This window comes from Python bivittatus, unplaced genomic scaffold (assembly GCF_059951505.1).
Source record: "Python bivittatus isolate LINGU-HERP-01145 unplaced genomic scaffold, Pbiv_v1 ctg000080_np1212, whole genome shotgun sequence".
In the NCBI taxonomy this organism is placed as follows: Eukaryota; Metazoa; Chordata; class Lepidosauria; order Squamata; family Pythonidae; genus Python; species Python bivittatus.
The window spans coordinates 40,642,616-40,664,673 of NW_028277035.1; the positions used below are offsets into that span (position 1 = coordinate 40,642,616).

Here is a 22,058-nt window from a genome sequence, read left to right on the forward strand (position 1 = left end):
GACAGATCAGCCATCAATAGACACATAGAGATAAACTACATTTAACAGACCTATTTCTTTTTAGTTTTAAGAAGAAGGGGAGGAGAAGGAGAAAAGAGGACCACACCATTCAAGAGAGACAATAAAAAAGCTAAGAAGCAAAAAGACCAGAACACATCCTCTCCAGCATCCCCTCCAGCAGCTTCAGATAAGCAGGAATTAACACCAGGCAAACAATCAAAGCAGAAAACAATACTCTAATCAAGGAACCACCAAGGACACAAATAATCAAGCAGAAAACTATACCCTAATCAAGGAATTACCAAGAAGAAAACCACACCTCCACCAACACTGTCAGGGCAAGCTACTGAATATAAACAGGGAGCAAACCCCACACTCACTTGCACTGATGATATTACCTAGTCAGGTAATGAAATGTGCAATCAAACAACCAAGCACAGAGAGCCCCAAGGACTCCACAGAAAAAATATTTTTTTTCCTGATTTAAATTATTAAATATTATGTTATGAACTGACATTATGTTATTGGATGAGTAGCAAACTGTTTCTAATTCTGGTGCAAATTCATTTGCCTTCTGAGAAACTGCAGTTTAAGCTGCCCACACCTATCACATTCATCATATTGTGAGTACATTGCAGCCCTTTTGTGAAAGCATGAACAGTTAAAATCCATGAAACCCACAAGTTTAGGGACTGTTGTTACACTACAAGCATCCTTCCCTGTGCCACTTCGTCTTGCTCAAAGGCCTCTTCTGTTGGCGCTGCTCTGATACCATGCCTTTACTAGCAGAATTTGTGTGTCTGTTGAGTGTTCTGTTGATCTGCCAGTGTACAGGAAATCCTGTGGTTTTTCAGATGGTGGGTTACAAGCATACAATTATACCTGAATCACTCTGCAATTAAGGTTGTGTTTTGCAACCATCCACTTCCTCTTATGAACTCCAAAACAATTTCTATGAAAAGTTACGGTGCTAAGGAATTTTTTAAAAATCTGTTTCTAGTTTGAAAAAAAAAGTTTTCAACTATTATTCCTGATTTAAATGTGGATTTTTTTTCATGTTCAAACCACATCATTAACTCATTATTCTAAGTTTTCACTTGAATTTTAGGAAAGCCATATTCTTTTCTAGCCCATCTGAGAGAAAATTCAGTTCTCTGATATACCTAGTCTTGCTTGTAGCTGTGCATGTTGCATTTGTTTAGCACAAAAGGAAAAACTGGCAAAAATCCATACAGTGTTTGCAAACACTCAGATGCTGCTGAGGTGCTAAAAACAAATCTTGCACTCCTACGTAGGTGATAATGATGTGTCAACAATAATAGAAGGAATAATATATTTACCCCATTAAAGTTAAAAGGCTACAAAAATGTTACAGGGATCAGAATTCAATCATACTTTTATTTGATATAAAAATATTGAGATAATTGATTGTGACATCATGCTGAGACAAGTTCTGGTTCACACACTTCTTGAATGCTGTGTGATTCACCCATGAAAATACCAACTGAATGAACCAGATAAACTGCCAGCTGTTGAGATGTTCACAGTCATCACCATTATTGTACAAATAGTCTACCCTCCAGGTAGAGCAAAGGGATTCATACAGTGAGAAGTCCATACAATATTTGTCCTGTTATGAGCAACCAGGAGCCCCACTCATTTTTGCAGGCAATCTTCAGTTGCAATTGGTGTTGGGGGAGCATTCTCTTTGCTTTTTTTATATACAGGGTTCTACAAATAAATATGGAAGACTGTGTGTCAGAAGATAAAAATATCCATGTGGTTTAGCACAAGGCATTGGATGCTAATTGTGCAGTGTCTTGTAACAAAGTATCAGCCCTGCTTGTTAGCTTGTTTTAGCCTTTAATTATATGAATTATGGAAATTAAGTGGCAGTAGTCTACAGACATGAAACATTTCTTGCAGACTGCGGCAATCATTGCTCTTCCATCAGACAAATTGAGTCTTCTGAAAACCACAAGAAGCAAAGGTCTGATTGTGTAAACTAAGTATCTTTAAAGGAGAAAGTATTAAGTGTTTTAAAATGTACCTTGGCACCTCTGTGGAATAGTAAAGTTATTTTTAAAGAGCATGGTCCTGTTTTATGCAAATCAGTGATAAAAACTGGAGTCTACCCCTCTTGTAAGTAAGGGAGTCTGAAAATCCACTGACCTTTCTAGAACAGCTCTTCTAATTAAAGCAGACAAGCAGTACAGGTCAAAATGGTTTCTAAACTGAAATCTTTCAAAGAAGAAAAAACATGGAAACCTCTCAGTATCAGAGTGTTTAAAATAAAAAATTATTATGCCTAAAGGAGTTTTTCATTGAGAGGGCAGTTATGAGACTTTGCTCTGTGTTTATACATCACTTTAAATGGGGCTATGTGGGAACAAATACCAATTCTATTTGTACAGGGCTACCATATCTGTATTGTGAAGGTTCAGGTGATTAATGGATGGTAGCAGAGATACAGAAAATCCTGATTAATGGTTGGCTGGAGTTTTGCAACAGATTTGGTAGCCCAGATTTCTGTTGGCAATTGTTTTCAAATTCTCAGTTTGCAACTTCATTTTTCTTTTGATGTGAGGACAGAAAGTGACTGATTGTGCTTTAAAATGCTGCAGTCTGTCTGAATCACATCCTGATTCATTTGCGCTGTATGGAAGTGTCAGGAGCACCACTATAAAATGGTCGCAATGAAACTGAGGCTAGTCACCAAATGATTATAGCACCAATTTAGAAGAAAATTCAGATCCACTGTGAATACGCTACATTCTTTGGGTTGGCAGCTAGTTTGCCATGGTGGCAACAATACCCACTGCAAGAGAGGAGGCTAAGTAGAGAAAAGCCTTTCTTTTTTTTTCTTTTCTGTTCTTCTCCTGTTCACTACTTGATTTTTGACTTATCAGTCAGCCAGTACAGAAAACACCGTGCCAGCCAGCTGGTTGGAGCGGTAGCCATGCCTGATGAAGCCTAGCCCTAGCTGGCCTGTTGCGTTAAAAATCACCTCTGAGTGGCCCTGTTTCTTTCCTTCTTCTGTTCCTTCCCTAGCTAGCATGCCTTTGCAAATATGCAAGGCAGTCTAATCGAGAGTTTGCTGCTTCTCACCTACCTATTGTCCCACTGACGTTTCTTCTTCTGCCTTCTTTACTGTTGCCATTGGCCAGAAGAAGGGCCTCTGTCAACATCCCCCAAAACTGAACATAAACCCAAGTAAAATTTTCCTGAAGCTTAGGGTGACTCACAAACCAATAAACAATTAACTGATCAACGTGCTAGACAGTCAGGAATCTTGAGTAAATCTCCTGGTATAAACTAGCTTTTCCCAGTATGCAAGCTGAGCTCGGCCAGTGGTTTGGCCTAGAACTGGGTTCCCCAAAATGTTCAGTATTGATCCCCAAGAGTTGATGAGACTATCCAAGGGGTTGATGTTGTTGGTATTATTATAATTTGTACTACTATTATTCAAAGTTTTATTTATTAACTCATTTTCATATAATAAATGTTGGGCGGGTCAATGAAGAACCTGAAACTTTGTGAAGCTGAAGAGTTTGGGGACCCCTGGTCTAGAATATTAGAATGTTATTTATGAATCAGTACTTTCTTACTTTTTTTTTTTTTTTTTTGCCTTCAAGTCTGTTTTGACTCGTGGCAACTGCGCCTGGACAAGTTCTTGCCATTTTTTGGGCAACATTTTTAGAAGTGGTTTGCCATTGCCTTTCTTCCTTGGGCTTTCAAAAGTCACCCAGTTAGCTTCATGCCTAAGGGAGGACTAGAGCAGATGGTCTCCCAATTTCTAGTTCAGTGCTTTTAATCACTACGCCAAACCCTCTTTTATCTGTTGTTCATCAACATTCTTTTCTTATACTTGCACTAAGGGCTGATTTGTATTACTTTGTGTTTTCAGTTGGAACTTGGCATTTGCAATTGTACCATCCTATGTGTCTAAACAGTTTGGAAGGGTTTACTCTGTTTAATCACCTGTGCATTAAAGAAGCAAGCAGCAACAGGTGATTTTATTTGGAACTTCCAGAATCAGCTGTAAACTTATGTGATCTCACACCCTTGTCAGTGTTCAGCAGCGGAGCTATATCTGAATCTCATGAATTGTGATCTTTGTTTGAGATGAGAATGGACTGTTTTTTAATTGTCTTGCTCACTCTCCTGGCTCCTGGGGTCAAGCTAGCTTCATTCCACCTCTTTTCCTATAGACTTCATGCTAAGCTACTAAAATTTCACAGGTTTTAAATGCAACAGAGAGAGTACTTTGGCAACTTTGAGATGTGGATGGAGTAGGCATAGAAAAATGTTTCTTCTTCTCCCCCTTTTATGTGATGGTGATGGTGGTAGTGAATAACTTTGGGTCAGAGTGATGATGGAATTTTTCCATGTTCCTATTGGATAGTCAGTTCAGAGTTTCTTAGCTTCTTGAGGCTGACAACTGTTTGGTTTCAAAATGCTTTACAGAGATTGGGGAATGGGAATGGTGTGGATGGGCCTCCGAGTATTTTGGAGATTTTCCAATTTCAGGATCAAAGGGAAGGGATGATGGAAATCTATTCAATTGCTTACTGCTTTCTGGGCTGCTTTGCAAGGAGATCAGGACTGAAGGACTCCATTCTTTCTGTTATACTACTTACTGACCATTTTAACTAGTTCTCCCTCTCTCTCTCTCTCTCTCTCTTTTGTATTCACCTTGCCCCACTTTCAGATTGATTTCATCTCCTTCTTGTTCAAAATAAGCTGACCCTTGCTGTGGCGCCCAAGCTGTTGACCAACAGTGTCTGCTAAAAACAATGTTTGCTTAAGCCATTCACCCATCCAGAATGGTGGGACAACTACCAGTTGGGAATGCATTTTTTAAAGTTCTCAGTATGTAGCCTTTGACAATTTCTAGTAAGTACCTCAGAAATGGGGCCATGTCCACCTCTACCAAGGGCTGCGTGCCATCTCGCTTTCTTCCTTCAAGAATACAAATAGGGGGCAAGAGCTCCAGCATTCATGGATGACAACCTTACAAATCCACAAGCATTTGCAGATGCTACGCTGCCCATCCCAGCAGACTGTGCCCTACGAATGACTTAAGATTAGAATGCGTGGCCCAAAGCTTAGCTTTAATGGATGCTGCTCTGAAGTAAGCCTCCCATTGGAAACCCTTTTCTTTGTGTTGCATTGTCCTGGAAATGTTCCTAAAAATATGGCTTTGCATGTTAAGCTAAGCTTTGACCTTCATCCAAAACATCTGTTGCTGCCACCAGCAAGCTGTCATGGCACTCTACTAACAAACTAACTTAAGCAAGCCATCCCAGGAATTTCTGTATTTTATGGATAAATCATGCCTTCAGTTAAGAAGCTTGCTTGCAAGAGTCACTAAGTTGGAGTGGATCAGAACTTATTTGGAGAAGAAAAGCCTGCACAATTTCTGTAAAAAATATATATTGTTTGGGGCTGGGGGGAAAGCATGGAGAACATTTTGTACCTTGGGCCAGTTTGCTGATCTCATTTGCATGTGATTTCAAATTATTCAGGTTTTTTTTCCCCCAAGTCTGGGGTTGTTAACATCCCAGTTATATACGTGAGTTGCTTTATTATCTTTGTATCAAATGGTAATTGCAAACTGGATACATATCAGCCTCACGAACAACACTATTATTTTCTACTTACAGATAGCCCTCACTTAATGACAGTAAATTGGAATGGAATTTCTGTTGCTAAGTGATGTGGTCGTAAAGCGTGACATCATGTGATCATATCGCTTAGCAACAGCAATCTCAGCAGTCAGTGTTGCCATTGTAAAGCGAGGATCTTGTGAACTGCACAGGGCTTGCAAATTCCTGCAGGCTTCCAACAAGCAAAGTCAATGGGGAGCCAGCAGGAAGTCACAAGTCCAGGCCAGTGGGTGAGTAAGTGGCTGCTGCAGGGCCGCACAAGCACGGCCAGGCAGGCAGTGGCTGCTGCTGGGCGCAGGAGGGTGCACTAGTGGCTGCCATGGCACCACACAAGCGCAGCCAGGCAGACATGCTCTATGGAGTGTGAGGGGAAGAGTGCTGCAGGCGGACATGCGCTATGGAGTACGAGATCCCCAGGATCTCATACTCTGTAGCCAGGCTTCTCAGGAGAAAAGGTGGCGGGAGTAGGAGCGATTTACAGAAGCAACTTGCAACCTTCCCTGACTTTGCTTGTGGGAAGCCAACAGGGAAGGTTGCAAATGGTGATCCTGTGACCATGGGATGCTACAACTGTCATACGTGCAAGCCTGTTGCCAAGCTCTTGGATCGCAATCATATGACTACAGGGGTGCTGAGACAGCCAGAACTTTGAGGATGGGTCATAAGTACCACTTGTTCAGAGCCGTCATAACTTTGAACAGTCACTGAATGAGTGGTCATTAACCAAGGACTACCTGTAATTCATAGCCCAGAATAAATTCAACCAGGGGATGACAATAAATTGAGTACTGTTAACCCCAGAAAAATGAAATATGTTTATATTCTGAACTTTGTCTTTCCATCCGGTTTGAAAAGCAAAAGCTAGGTTGCATTTAGCAGAACAAATATAAGTTCAAATATATTCTTGAACATGAGCATCTCTAAATTAACAATGTCTCATTCAGAAAGTACTGCTTGCACAGGAGCACAATACAAATTTGGATTTATTAATTCAGATATATTCACATGCTTCAATGCATGCAGCATTTTTCATTACATGAGAATATTACCACCAAACGGTGTATGTTGTGAACTGTGATGGTGCTGATCACTAATTGAACAGTTCCTGGATTTAGTCATCCATCCTGCAAACCAAGAGCAGGAAGGATCCTGGCATCTTTATTTGAAAGGATATAAGATACTGGCATTAGATTTCTGATTGGGAACATGGAAAGCTGCTGCTGATTTCAACAGATAGATGTGAGAGATTATGGGGAGGCTGGAAAAGAAATGGAAGAGAGAGTAGACATAAACAATCAGTAAATCAGTTGGCAGCCTCCCGCCACTATCTTGAAAGCTGAATATTTTGCTCCCCACATCCCACCCTCAACACCAAAACATTAAGATCTTTGACCGTCTCGACCATGTGTGATTACAGCAGCAACAGGATCCATCTGTCTAGACTGGGTTGGGGAAGCATAATTCTTTGCTCTTTCCACAATGCTTGTTTATATGTGTCATTTCTCTAAGGCCTAAGATATTGCAACCCTGCCTTGACTTTGCATCTTTTACTTAGCGATTGCTGGTGGCCTCACATGCAAATGGATACTAAGGACTGTGTTTCCCGTCATCATGTCTATTGCCAAGGCAATGGCCTTGTTGTGGCCAAGCTGGCTGGACTGACTGAACCCCTTCCATCCTAGGCTGGACCTTGGGACATAATCTTGTGTGATTTTATTATTCATCTGTTGATGTGAAAGTTTTCACAACTATAATGGTGGTGATTGATCTTTTTACCAGGATGGTTAAATTTATTCCCTGTATGAGACTACCCCCTGCATAAGAAGCTCTTTCTAGTCAATGTCTTTCATTACAAGTCTCTGCTTAATCATATGATCTTGGATCATGAAGCCCAATTTACATCCCATTTCTGGAAATCTTTCTGCCAGTTATTACATGTATAAATTCATTTATCATCCTCCAATCTCCTGAAGACAGATAAAGAGACAGAGAGAACCAATACAACCCTTTAACAATACTTACACTGCTATGTCTTGTATCAACAGGACAATTGACTGGACTTTGTGCCCAGAATTTGCTTATAACAACCCTTTGCATGCCACAACTGTCTTTTCCAGGTGGCTTATAGCTGTAACCCATGCCATTAATCTTCCAAGGTGCCCTCGTCTGTAGTTCCTCGGATGAGGGCACATCCACCTTCCTAGAGGAACAGCAAGCAGCGCAACTCCTTCTCAAGGAACAGCTGGACCTTGCCACAGTGGCTCATAAATATATGACAGATGGCCATTGACAATAGTGCTTAACCATTGCTGTGGAGGGTTAAGTGTGGCTTCAACTAAGTTTTTGCCATCTTCCTGCCCTTCAAGGAAGTTAGATTCAAAATTTATAAGCCCCTTCCCGGTATCCACACATATGAGCCCTGTCACCTTTTGTTTACAACTGCCAACTTCAGTGAAGATCCACCTGGCCTTTCATTGCTCTCTACTCTTTCTTAACTGCATTCCAAGCCTACGTTGCTCTGCAGCCCCACCCTCACTCCCTCCTGTTTGGTTGGGAGGGGAGGCACTCATCCCAGTTTCTTCTGGAGGAAGAATTTAAGGTGGAGTGTATTTTATATTCTAAACAATGATGGGGCAAATTGGAATATTTAATTCACTGGAAGTGCTACCCTGATACCGATAGATCCTGGGAAGTTGTAACTAACATGCGTGCATCCCAGCTTGTGCATCTGCAGTAGCCCTCTAAGCAGAAACCCGTGAAACTGTCTTCAGCTACTCCTGATTCAGACTGGAAGATGACACTTACTCCTTGTTCTCACCCCCACTTCCACCTTAGTCTTCTTCCTTAGACTCAGACACTGCTCTGTACAAGGGTCAGTCAGTCAGGCAGCCATGCCTGTCTCTTCTGCAGCTTTCCAGTGGAGTTTGGCTTGAAAAGTTGCAGGACAGGAAGGGGTCTTCACTTCCTTTCCATTCCATGGTGGAGGGGGGTGGGGAGCAAGAGAGGGGAGTTGGGTGAGACTTTGTGGACAGACTGGGAAAGGAATGGAAGAGAGACTAGACATAAACCATCTAAAGAGTGGGCAAGTCAAATGACAAGTTATCTCATAAATAACAACTTAGCAGAGATAAACCTGTGAAATAGTGTTTCAGATCATTCAGAAACTCTGCTTTATGGATTTACTATAAATGAGGATGGGAAATCCCTCTCACAATTTTTAGAATTCTGTATTTACCCCTAACTAAAGTGATCGTTCTGATGTCTGTGTAGTTCTTGCTTCCTTGATCTTGATCAGCTGTGTGGAGCTTGAGAAGAGCATGGCTAGGCCATCTTTGGTAATGCCAAAAACCAGGCAGTTGAGGCAGTTCCCATTTTCCACTTTAGATCTGGTCCAGAAGGATGATTTGCATGCCAGTGAATCATGGCATTACTCTTCTGACCAGTATGCCACTAATTCCCCATTTAAAAAAGTTATTACAATTCAATAAATATGTGTCAACATCACATTACATTTTGAACCCAAACATCTTAAGATACATTAGGGAAAAAAGATATTAGGATTTAAAAAAAAATCTTGTGGCTAAGCCATATGAACCTTTTTATTCAGTTTTGATTATTTTTATTTTTTTCCAATGGAGATTCAAGTTTTAAGTAGCAGGATAATTCTCTTGGACAATGACATAACAGAGTAACATTTGGTACCCATGTCCAGGCCACAATTCTATGTTTTAGGTTTGAATACCATATATAGACTCACAAAGGAAGTGAGAGAATGAGCAAAGCATATGAAACATTGGGCCTTTCTGATCTTCATGGAAACTCAGGTTGAAAACTGGGTTTCACAGCCATTGACATTTTGTGTCTTTACTGTACATAGGTAGTTAACTTTGTGTTTTCAAAGAAGCACTTAAAATTTTACCAAAATGAGGCAAATCTCCTATATCATGATGGCAGTTAGCAATTGAGAGCTGAGGAAGTAGTCTGATGGACTTGATTTAAAAAAAAAAAAGATGAAAAGAAAAGGTGGTAGAGGAAAAAGTAACTTGAAATGCATGTGAGGCAATAACAAATCAGTATAGTTGCTAGTAACATTCAACACTCCATTCAATAAATCTTCCCTTTTATCCACCTATCTGTTTTGATTTTTTTTCGGACTAATACCAGGCAGAATAATACTGACTATGCCTCAGATCAAACTTCAAAATGCAATTTACTGTCACATAGAAGCAAATCCACGTAACTCATTTCTGTACCTTAAAAAAAGTTACATTTTCTTGGTATTTGTACAGAGCTCTACTTTTGCAGGCATTCTGTTGAACAACTGAAAAGAAGCCATGGAAAATTTCACCAAATAGGCACAATACTGATCTGGACATTTCTGCCCTGCTGGGTTAGGAAGAGGATCAGAGACAGTGCATTTTCTTATGGGAAGTAATGTCCGCCTCATTAATTTCTTTTTCTTGTGCTCCTATTGTAGGGCAACCCTCTGTACTTCCAATCTGCTCAGAATGTTACAGTGAACATTCTCAATGAGGACAGTAAAGTTCTTACACGTCTGGTAACAGGTAAGGCAAAGGAAATATCTGAGGAAGAGAAAAAGGGAACTAAAAGGGCATGATGATGAGATATTCTGTGATCATTAGTCCTTGGAATAACCATCACTAACATACCTCGGTTGATACAAGCCATGACCCCAGCTTGTACCTGTAAAACTTAAGAAACAAAAATGCTGGTTGTGAACTGAAGAAGCCATTGTGTTCAGGACACTGAGAATTCGCTTCGTTTGAGAGCAGATCGAGAAACAAGTGCTCCCTTCTCCAAGCAGAATTTAAGAATAAAATTGTCATTTCTGATACGATTATAAATATTAATCAGTAAAGTGCTAGCCATCTCAGGGATTTGCAACAAGCAGAAGACTATCCCCGGATACTTTACATGTACCTGAAACAACTGGCACTTTACTGATTAATATTCATGGCACAGAAGTACTCTGTCTTTAAAAGATTTCCAAAAATCTTTTAAAAATCCCTCATGTGGATGAGTGCCATTTATGTTCACAAAATGCTACACTCCATGTTTGACAGGGAAGTGGATGCTTCAGAAATTCCCCAGCAGACCTGCCACCTCTAAGCACGGGTGTGCTTTTACAGCAGGAGCACAATGGCAGCAAAGAATACAGCCCAGGGTTGGGGTTGGGGTTGGGATTGGAAGATGAGAACCATGCGACCACATATCATTCTGGGTGAAGTTAGATCACCTGGCTTTTTTTTTAAGACCTCTGTCTTCCAGTCAGCAGGCTAAATAATTAAATATAGGGCCTTGGTCAGCATTTACTTTAATTATATGTGTGAAAATGGCCCTGAGGAAGGGACACAAAGTCAATCTTGAATTCTCACATTCAGGAAAGTTGGTGGAACATCTGCTGTTGGTAGGCAGAACATGTAGAGTTGCACCAACAACAGCTGAAGAATAGAAATTATAGCAGTTGTATATAGCAGTTGTAGGAGCAAAGGAATCACAAAGACCATGCAGATATTACAGACAGAAGACTTGTGCCATTGGCCAAAACTGCTGGACTGTGAGAGGCTCTCAAAAGGTGCAACTTTGCCTTTGAGTTTCATGAAGGGACACATTTATTCAAGAAGGGCAAACCAGAGGAAGCCACATCTAGTGTAATTGCATGCACGTTTTGCAGCTAGAATTCTTCAAGATGGCTAATTAAAAAAAAGAAATGCACACCACTTTTGTAAATAAGAAAAATGTATATAGTTCAGGTCTTGGCATAATGTAGAAAGAAATGCATATTTTTTCACTATTCCATCTCATTCACTTAACTCCTCAGTGAGGGGCTTGGGGTCACATTGGGGACCTCCCCCAATGCTTTCATAGCCAGAAGTCTTCTAACTAATAGAAGTACTAGAGGACCCAAAAGTGATACCGAGCAATGTGGTCACTTTGCTTTGAGCTTTAGAAGCAGGAGTTCACATTATTTCATGAAGCAGCTTCAAAGGAGTATTTCATCTGAAGCACTGTCAAAGCTCACTATTTTTTCCCAGCTTTGTACAGCCCTAATAACTGTATAGGCTGTGGCTTTTGTTGGATGTCTAATTTTTATTTCAGGGACCTTGCTCTAAACATTCAAATTTGAGATTCTGCGTCTTGGGGGAAGTAGAGATTGGGGGGATTCAATAAATATTTTATAAATCAATCTGAAAACTTCAGGTGTTTTGTGTTGCACAGGGGGAAGGGTGTTGTGATCATTTCTGTAGATAACTTATTTGTAGATTGATGTGAAAAAATATGCATTTGAGTTCTGTTAAACAGAATCAGGAAGATTTATTTTAAAACAGTTCTGTGTATGCCCATACAAACAGTGGCAACTTAAGTAGAACTAACAATACCAATTTAAGTAAAACTAAAATTGAAAATGGAATGAGCTTTGTGGAGTAGTCATAGGGGAAATGTTTATACAGTGCTGTCCATGTTTATCATCAGAGTGTCTGTGGAGTGTGACATTGGCTTACAGTGGGTCGTAAGTGGAAATTTGAAAGGGTGTTATTACAAAGAGTATGAGAAGAATGATTTCTAGATTGTCTCATTCATTCGTTCGTTCATTCATTCTGTACCCTTTGTTTCTACCCACAGGGTTTTCAAAGTAGCTAACAGGAAACAAGAAAACATAACATAAAACTATTAGGGTATAATTTTTAAAATGGCATGAATAACACCTAAAAGTGTAGCCAACCAAAGGGAAAAGGCCAGAATGAATAAAAGGACATTAATTTCTTTTGTAAAGGGATAGGCTTAGAGGTGATGCCATCATCAATAAAGAAAGCAGGAAGATCCCCAAGTGTATCTATGAGACTAGTCAAATCTATCAGCATTTTAATGTTAACCTTTGTAATCAATCAGTCTAAAACTGATCAAAGTGATCTGTCCATGAAAATACACACAGTTCCTCCTTCTTCAGGCCACCAGTTCCATCTAATGGAATACCAAATCTAGAATATGCTTGATAAGATAGATTTATTAAGAAATACACAGGATAGGAAAGCCTTGATTCTGTCTAAACTACATCTTGAAGAGAGATAAAGTTGGAGGGAGTTCTCTTTGTCTCTTAAACACAGAGACTCACTTAACTATGGAACTGTGTTTCTGTTAATCTGCGTGTCGACACATAATGTACAATTTGTAGGACTGAAAAAAGTTTATTAAGAAATCGCCCCTGAATACTTAACAGCGTTAGAAGGATATAACCCCAAAACAGCCGGGTGAACCCTAACGAAGGGGGAGGTTATGTTCCAGAACTCGATTCATGAGGAAGCTGGGAAAAAGGGGTGAATCTTATAGCCCCTTTTCCCCAGTCCCCCACCCCTTGGAATCCCCACCCTTTGTTCTGGGATAATTAGCAAGGAGAAATTAATGTTTGTATTTACATCCATTGAAAAGGAAAAGATTACAAGAGAGTAAGCAAGCGCACAATGGGGAATACCCACTGAAAGGAATGCCTTGGCGCCAGCTGTTTGCTTAGTGTGCTGGCGGCTGAGATCCTGGAGCCCCTTCAAATAGCCCAAGAAAACCTTTAAAGTGAAACTGAATGGGGCCTTTGCCAATTTCAGATAACAGCGCAAGCCAGCTGAGGGTGCTAGTTAACCTGCGGCTAGCACTTTTCAGAGAAGCGCTGCACTATGAAGAAAAGCAGTTCAGGAAGAGATCGCTTCTTTAAGCAACCTCTCCCCACTGCAAGGGAGAGATTCTGCAAAGGGGAAAAGGGAGAAAACAAAAATACAAATTAGGCAGTCAGGCACAAGACAGGCGGGTAAGAGATGGACAGTGTGTGAAAAATCTTCCCCTTCTTAATGTTCAAAAGGCTCACAGATGGAAAGAGATACAGTCTCCAACAGCTGTAGCACAGAGTAACCCAGTAGAGATTAATTCCTATCTCTTCCATCAGACAGGAGGTGAGGAATCCACTTATTTTCATCTATCTATGCAAGTTTAAAAGTTAATGTAACAAAGTTTTCATAATAACATCTTTGGTTATTAATTCTTGCTGCCTTTGAGAAATGGTGCTGCCCAGGAGTTGATTTCAACCCTGTAGCATCTGATTTGAATGGTATGTAAAACATCACATTTAGAATTTGACTGAGTTATTTATTTCCTTTCCTTTTTTTTTTTTAGATTATTTTTTATCCCACCTTTCTTATTTTTATAAATAACTTGAGGCAGTGAACATACCTAATACTCCTTCCTCCTCCTATTTTCCCCACAACAACAACCCTGAAAGGTGAGTTGGGCTGAGAGAGAGTGACTGGCCCAAAGTCAACCAGTCGGCTTTCATGCCAAAGGCAGGACTAGAACTCACAGTCTCCTGCTTCCTAGCCTGGAGCCTTAACCACTAGGGTCTTTTACTTCAGTTGTAAAAATCAGTTCCCATATTATCTTGGTAGCTTTTTGCAAGTGATGAACCACATATAGTCTGATATTACAGATAACTTTAAAAATGGCAATAATAACGGTAATAGTAATGCTATAATAATGTCTTAACCTCACTCCTATTTAGGAAGTAATAGGACAGCAATGACGGCTGTGGAATGTGAGGAATGGGGTACATTTGCAGCTACAAGAATGCCACATGGCCCCTTTCACGGTGGATTCCATTTTATTGAAATAATGCAAAAACTGAACTAATTTCACAGTGGTAATCTAACACAAAATGTATTAAACGGATAAAAAAATACATGCCCCTTTGGAACTGCATAATAGTGACCAGGGAATTGTCAGTGTTAATATAATTCAACTGTATTATATGTATTTAATTTAAAACTATATTTAGAATGGAAGTAACTTTTCCCTCACTCCTGTATCTGTCTAGCTGGGCCCTGTTCCTACGCTTGAATGAATTTATTTCCTAATCTATTCCTTGGACTACACAGCTATGTTTGGTGTCAAATACCTTCTACTCCTTATACAAGTTCATTGTAACACAGTCTTCTTACGTTTTAAGTGAGGTCCAGAAATGTCTGTAGAAGGGAAAGCTTAATCTATGATGTGGATATTGTTACAGATCAATTTTGAGAAAATGTCTTCAAAGAAAGCCACTTGGCACAGTATCATAACTGCTTAAATACAATTTTCCTCTTCATTAAAAGGCAGCAAGAGAACCTTAATAGGTATAGAACAGTGGTGCCCAACTTTATGTTGAATGAAGGACAGGCTGTATTTTTTTAATAATGAGGGAGGAGTCAGAAGTTGTAGAAGTTGTGACAAAGAAATGGAAAAGATATATGGAAGAAGAGGTTCAGGCATTTTATTCAAGATAGATTCATTAAAAGTCTAGGAGGTTTAATGTACCTATTTTGAGGCTTGGTTTTATGTTAGAGGAGAAGAATAAACTGCACCATGGAAAACATTTTTGTTTTCCATATTTCAGTAGGGGGGGTTGGAATTCTGTGGTTCTTTATGGGACATCCTTTTTTCCCCCTTCAATATACTGTAAACTGAGCCCAGGCCAAACAGTATTTTCTAGAATCTTGGAAGAATAATCAGAACATTTAAAATGTTCTAGTCAATCAAGTTTGGCTAAAATTCCTTTTCATGGCTGTCGGCCTTTTGTTTTTGAGAATAGTTTATCTTTGCCTGTGATAGTGTCAGACACACCAGTGGCTGAATGTTGTTGAGAGAACCTGATGATAGAAAGATAGATAGATAGATAGATAGATAGATAGATAGATAGATAGATAGATAGATAGATAGATAGACAGACAGACAGACAGACAGACAGACAGACAGACAGACAGACAGACAGACAGACAGACAGACAGACAGACAGACAGACAGACTTCTTTACGTGGAGCTCTGTTCAGGATTTGCTTCCGCTCAGAAATAGGGAGAACAAATGACTTCCCGCTGGTGCAACTTATACCCTCTGAATGTGTTGTTTCACTGATTGATGAATCTGTCAACTATGTTATGGGAGGTGATGCTGGGAATTGCAAAATGTGTCTTCCCACCAGTGGAATCCCTCTGCTGAATAAAAGCCTTCCATAGATGGAAGGGAACTTTCTATTCAGAAAGAAGGGAATGTGTTGCTTCTTATTATACATCTACTTTAGTTAAGTGCACAAACCAGTTTATCTAAATCCAATTGGTGGGGTCCAGACAAGATATTTAGAAATATCTGTGGAAAATTCGATGTTCTGTATGGCAGGTCCCTTGTTATGAAACAAACTGCCACTGCTGTAGTACTAAAGGAAGCCTTCTCTTTATTACAGTGTATGAGTGGGCTAAAACCATGTTTATTTACTCATATCATATCATGATAACGTTAAGTTCTTCTGGCTTTTTTATATTCTTTGTTTTTATTTACCTTTTTGTGGTTGCTTTTGTATTTTTGTAAGCCTCTTAGAAATATGGAGGAATGGATGGCATACAAATGCCACAATAAATACTTTGAATGCTACCCAGGGTTTCTGAATGAGAATTTTATGTAGGTGGAATGTGGAGACCCAATCCTAGTCTAACTGGCACTGTCAGAGGTGAGCCGTGTTAGTCTATGGCAGTGTTTCTCAACCTCAGCAACTTTAAGACGTGTGGACTTCAACTCCCAGAATTTCCCAGCCAGTATGCTGGCTGGGGAATTCTGGGAGTTGAAGTCCACACGTCTTAAAGTTGCTGAGGTTGAGAAACACTGGCCTATGGTATCCAAAAATCAGGAGGAGTCTGGTAGCATCTTTTCAGACTAACAAGTTTTATTAAAAGGCATCTTATGAAATGAGCCACAGCATCTTTTAATAGTCTGAAACGGGGCAACCAAACTCAAGCTTAGTGATAACCCTGGGCCATTCCCTTTCTTCCAGTCCAGCCTAAATCACAGGGGTTTTGTTGGGGATAAATGTTGAAGCTCCTGGTCCATAATTTCAGAGGTTTTTAGCTACTAAGAACAACTTGATAAAGTTCTATGACAGTGCTCAAATCTGTAACAAACAATAGAGTATTGATTTTTTTTTTTGAAAGAGCCCAAAGGTAAAATACATATTTGACTAATTTAAAATAACATAAATATAGTAGAATGTAGCAGGCATATTTATCAGTCTTTCAAGTAGCATGATTTATTTAGGTTTGTTAGATAACCTGCTCCATGCAGTTCTGTTCATCATGCTCAGTAAAGATTAGTTATATATGATCTCCAAGATTAATTTAGTCATATAGACCACTAAATTCTTTCTTTTCTTTAGGTCCCAGAGCAGTGGAAGCCTACAGCCAAAAATTTCAAGTGCTAACCACTTCAGGGAAATTGTTATTTTCTGCAGATGACAATGAAGTGGTCGTTGGAGCAGAGAGACTGAAAGTTTTAGGTAAACAATATTCATCAAAGCTTCTCTTATTATCAACATATTGATTACCTTGAAAATAGTTTATGTGTATGATCTCTTTTACAGTCATTGTAGAAGAATTATCTCTTGGCTTCAGTGAAAATTGATCAAATGTTTCTGCGATTTCATGAAATGTTCAGCTTTCTTTAATACAGACTTTTAGGATAAGGAGGCTGGGATGGTGACCATCATCATAGCTTCAGTAGCACTGCATACATTCTGAAACAGTCTGTTCTGAAAGACATACTCCTTTGTTCCTCATGTTTTTGCAGGCAGATGTAGGCACGTGAACCATGCCATTACATCTAAACCCATTTCTAAATGGTTTTTATGCCTTAAAGCTTAAAAATGAAATGGCATTCTGTCTTCAGTAATGGAAGCAACAGTGCTGCACATTCCAATCTCACATTCTGCATTAAAGGCATTTGGTTTGGTTTTTTGTTTGTTTGTTTTCTTTTTGCCAGCATTTATATCACTTTAGAAATCTGCAATTTATTTCATCCAGGTGTGAAGATACAGCTAAGACTATTTAAATCACTTAAAATATTTTGGCTGTTCTGACAGACGTTAGGGCCAAATGGTGGTTGAGCCCCTGTAGGCTGTTTTATTGTTATTTAGAGTCTGTCTTCTGAGCACTTGTGATCTGTTCTTTTTTTACTCTTCCTACTACTTTAACATAAGCTATCCAGAGTCATCTGGGGTCTGGTGGCCTCTGAATTGAATGAATGAATGAATGAATGAATGAATGAATGAATGAATGAATGAATGAAATGTCCCTCACACTCCCTCCACCATCCTTCATAACCTGAAGCCACAGTGTACTTCTTTGCTTTTAAATTTATTATATAATTATATAAATTTTTAAAACAGTTTTTATTCTGGAGAAAATGTAATCAGTGACTTTAAGAAAAGCATTCTATATACTTAGATTGTTTACATCTAGTGATAAGATGCACAATCAGCAGTCTATAGTAGGGTTTCTCTGTCAAGACCAAACATAGCACATTTTTGTTCCACTTTGGGTTTTTAGAAAAAACTCTGAAGTAGAAAGAGGAAGAACAGGAGTAGTTGCCATTCCTGTGTTTGCCTAGCCAAAAATTGTGTCCTGTCTGCAAGCTACAGGACTTTCTTACTTAGGCAGTAGAAGATAACATCAACTGTTGCCATTATGTGGTAAAATGGAATTCAGTTTTTTATAAGCAAATATCTGGAATTTCCATTGTTTTTCTTCTACCTACATCTCCCTGCACACCTGTCAGGGGAAAAACCACGTTAAACACGGGAGGCAGACACACTATAAAACAAGTCACTTCAAAGTTCTAAAAGCTTTATTAAATGTTAGTTCAGCAAGCAAGTAAAGTTCAACCAATAGCATACATGGTACTACACACTTAGATCCACACCTCAATGCGAACCACCCACTTAGACTCACATTGCAATGCCCACCATCACGAGCAAGCGGTCAGGTAAGACAGCTTAGCCGTGTGGCCCCGACCCCCTCAGATGCAATCCCTTTTATCCTCAAAAACCACAAACCACAGACATGACTCCTAGGTTTAGCAACTGATTCGTAACGTCCTTGGTGCTAATTTTACCATACTTTCCTGTTCTATTCCCATCAGCAAGTTGCTTAGTCTTGCACTTGACATTTCCTGTCATTGCCCTACAGGTCACAAGAAGCTAACCTGGCTTTATCAAATGCAATCAAAACTAACATTAAAACATATAGAAGGCTACTAAAATTTTCCTCTCACACACCCTTCAAATCCACTCTGGAGAATTGGAAATCTTCTGGAGGATATTTAAGGGTATGAAGTGGACTGCAGAATGACAGAAAATCACTCTCTTCCTGTTCCATCAGCAGAAACCGCTTCACACTCACAAAAAAAATGTTTTCCGTTTCTTCCCCTAATCCTTATGATGCAAGTATTAACAATCATGTTTTTATGCCTTCAAGTATCTTCCATCTAGTGACCTAATTATGCATGCTTTTGGGACTTCCAGAATCTCTGATGAAAGAATACAAATTGACCACATCTACAGATATTTGTTTATACTACTTTTGATAAAGATTTTAACAACATTTGCAGCTGGTTTCACTCATGGCCAATAAACCGATAATTAGCTGCAAAGGGGGGGTGTCGTTATTTTTAGTATCTCTTCTGAGAGTTTTGTGTAGATGTATATTTGTTATTAAAAAGATTTATATTTCAATATTTTATAGCTTCAAAAAGACCAATAATCCAGATTTTTTTTTTAACAAAATGGGAAATTTGTATATTTTCAGAGATATGGTATTTATGTCTGCAGCAAAATGTTCTCCGCTTTTCTTTCTCTCTCTTAAAAGAGACATCAAAGGAAAAAGAGACTATGACGTCAGAACTGAGATTATGTTATATCTGGGTTTGAAGGACCAAACTGTTTGATATGTGTTATACTTCTTTCTTATTTTGACTGTGGTCAAATTAGCTTGGGGTGGGGTATGTCTACTAATAACTTCTACCAGCATTGGCAAAGTCCAGGTTCCCCTAGTATCTCTTTCCTGTGTGATCAGTCTTCACATACTCTTGTTATTCCCTTACATGTCCTTGTTACAAAAAAAGAAATACAAAACTATAATCTGGCATGAAAGTTGTCTTGGAGAGGTTAGAGCAGCAATGATTGGGTACATATTCTATTTTTAATCTGGTTAATGATAATTATTTCCTTTCCTTTGTATTTGTTTAAAGTTTGACCTGAAGTTTACCCTCTAAATAAGTTATGGAGCCTTCAAGTAATAAAAGCAATAAGGAAGTCTCTTTTTGATTTGAATTCTTCACATCTTTTCCAGCACTAAAACCAGGAAAGGAGAGAAAAACACTGTTTAAAACATCTGAAAATTAGTACTAAAAAAAAAGCATTAATGTATATTTTGTTTTGCAAACTACCAGCCATGAGGAGCATAGAATATATTATAACCTTTTTCATGACGAAGGGAAGTTTGAAAGAAACATTTAACGTGTAATTCATTTTTATTGGCATGCATTAAGGAATTTGTCAGGATCAAATTATCCTACTTTGGATACATTATGTGAAGACCCAGCACTCTGGAGAAGGCTGGAATGCTGGGAAAGGTGGAAGGAAAGAGAAGAGGATGCCCAGCAGCAAGGTGAATGGACTCAGTTACAGTATCAATGAGTGCACCATTGGAAGAGCTGAAGGACCAGGTTAGGGACAGATCATCATGGAGAAAATCTGTCTATGTGGTTGGTTTGTAACAGTGGACAATGACTTGATGGCACGTAATTATCATGATAATCATTAAGGCATTTGTACATATGTAAGTTGGCAGCCTTTTATTATTACCAACTCAGGCCATTATGTGCATGTAACCCAGCATCAGCAATTTTTTCAGGTCTCAGATATCATCATGACTATCCCCATGATGAAAATCTTATGAGATTGCAAGGCATTTGTGATCTCACCCTGAGATCCTATGCAAAAACATTAACATTTTTCAAGATCTCATATAAGAAAGCTGAAATCTCATAAGTTCTGCAGTTCTTGAAAGATTTTTCTTTTACAATTTTTAATTTGTATTTAATTTTGAGATGATTCTGGCAATATTTAAGAGTAAGGTGAATGTTCTGGTACCCACAGGGACCAGAATAGTGACCTATGACCTAGTCTAGTATTGCCTGATTGTAGTTCCCAAAGTTTTTAGGTGTTACATTCCTCATTACCCACTTTAACTTTAGTTGTTTTGCAATGCAAAGCATGTATTTTATGATCAAGGTACAGACTTTCCCAAACCGTTGTTGGTAATGCTGGGACAGCTTCTTTGTGAGATTAGATTTTAAATCTTTGCCAGCATTGCATAGAATTTGGACTGTGGACCAAAAGGCAAGACTTCAAAGTTATGCCCTTCTCAGGTCAGACCTCCTTCATATGTAACACTTTAAGTTTATGGAGACATCTAATTAAAATAAAAGTCTGAGCCCAAAATTTGAATTTTCTACGTATTCATACAAAAGCTAGCAAGAGTGGATTAATTTATCATAGATTTTTAAAAGGGATTTTTAAATTATATTTTTATTTTAAATTCTTTAAGAAGTGTTAGGTGCAAGTTCATTGTAAATTATTTTTTCTCAATTCAAATTTAGTTGCATCTTTGTGGCATTGTGGCCCTTTGATTACTGCAGGATTTAGTCATGTTTGGAGGTTCACCCACTGTGGTTAAAATCACTTTTATATCAATAAATCATTAGTCTCAAGGTAGAGAAATATATGTTTAAGAAAATAATGTAAATGGTAGATTTGTCATTTGCTCAGAGAAAGAGAGATGAATATACAAAATTAAATCTTGTGCCATCGAGTCAGTGTCGCCTCATAGCAACCATGTAGATAGATCTGCTCCAGGATGGGTAAGGATATAAACATTATGCTAGTGTTTTCTGCTCCATTGATTAAGGGTAGCAGCAACTCTAAACTGTGGAAGAGTTTTCTTAACAAAATGGCAGGTTTCTTTATAAGGTACAGTAGGTAGGCATTCCTGAGCAACTGCGTATATTGCTTCTAAAATGGAACCCAGAGTTCTTAGTGGTTGATGATACATGAAGCCCTTAATTATACTTGTAAATGATTTTGTTGGTTATCTTGTCTTACGAGTATGCTTTTTATTTCCTTAGAAGAGAAGCTACTGTTGCTCATTTGGAGCAACAAGTGAGGTTTTAATAAGAAAACATTGGAAATTAGCTTTGATATACATTAATTACTGATTTATTTTAATGAAAATTGAACATTATAACACTTATAAATAAAGGGTAATCATAAAGCATTATTCTGTTAATTAGTTCTTTTTATTCTCCAGATTAGTTTTAAATATGCCCTCTAGATGCCACTTGATTGTAATTACCAGAGTAATATTATTGTCACTACACAAAAGCATTTTAATTAAATATAAAGTAATTTAAATTAGAATGAGTTTTTTAAGAAAATAAACTGTGGTCAAATTAGCCTGTAAGAAAACAACCAC

At 38.7% G+C, this 22,058-nt stretch overlaps 1 protein-coding gene across 1 annotated transcript in view; it reads left to right on the forward strand.

Moving 5' to 3' along the window:
* SGCD (sarcoglycan delta) overlaps positions 1 to 22,058 on the forward strand; it is a 185,628-nt gene that overhangs the window by 89,872 nt on the left and 73,698 nt on the right. The window contains exons 4-5 of the mRNA XM_088133885.1: positions 10,147 to 10,234; positions 16,907 to 17,026. Coding sequence (XP_087990011.1) covers positions 10,147 to 10,234; positions 16,907 to 17,026 — 208 coding nt within the window. The remainder of the gene's footprint in view (positions 1 to 10,146; positions 10,235 to 16,906; positions 17,027 to 22,058) is intronic.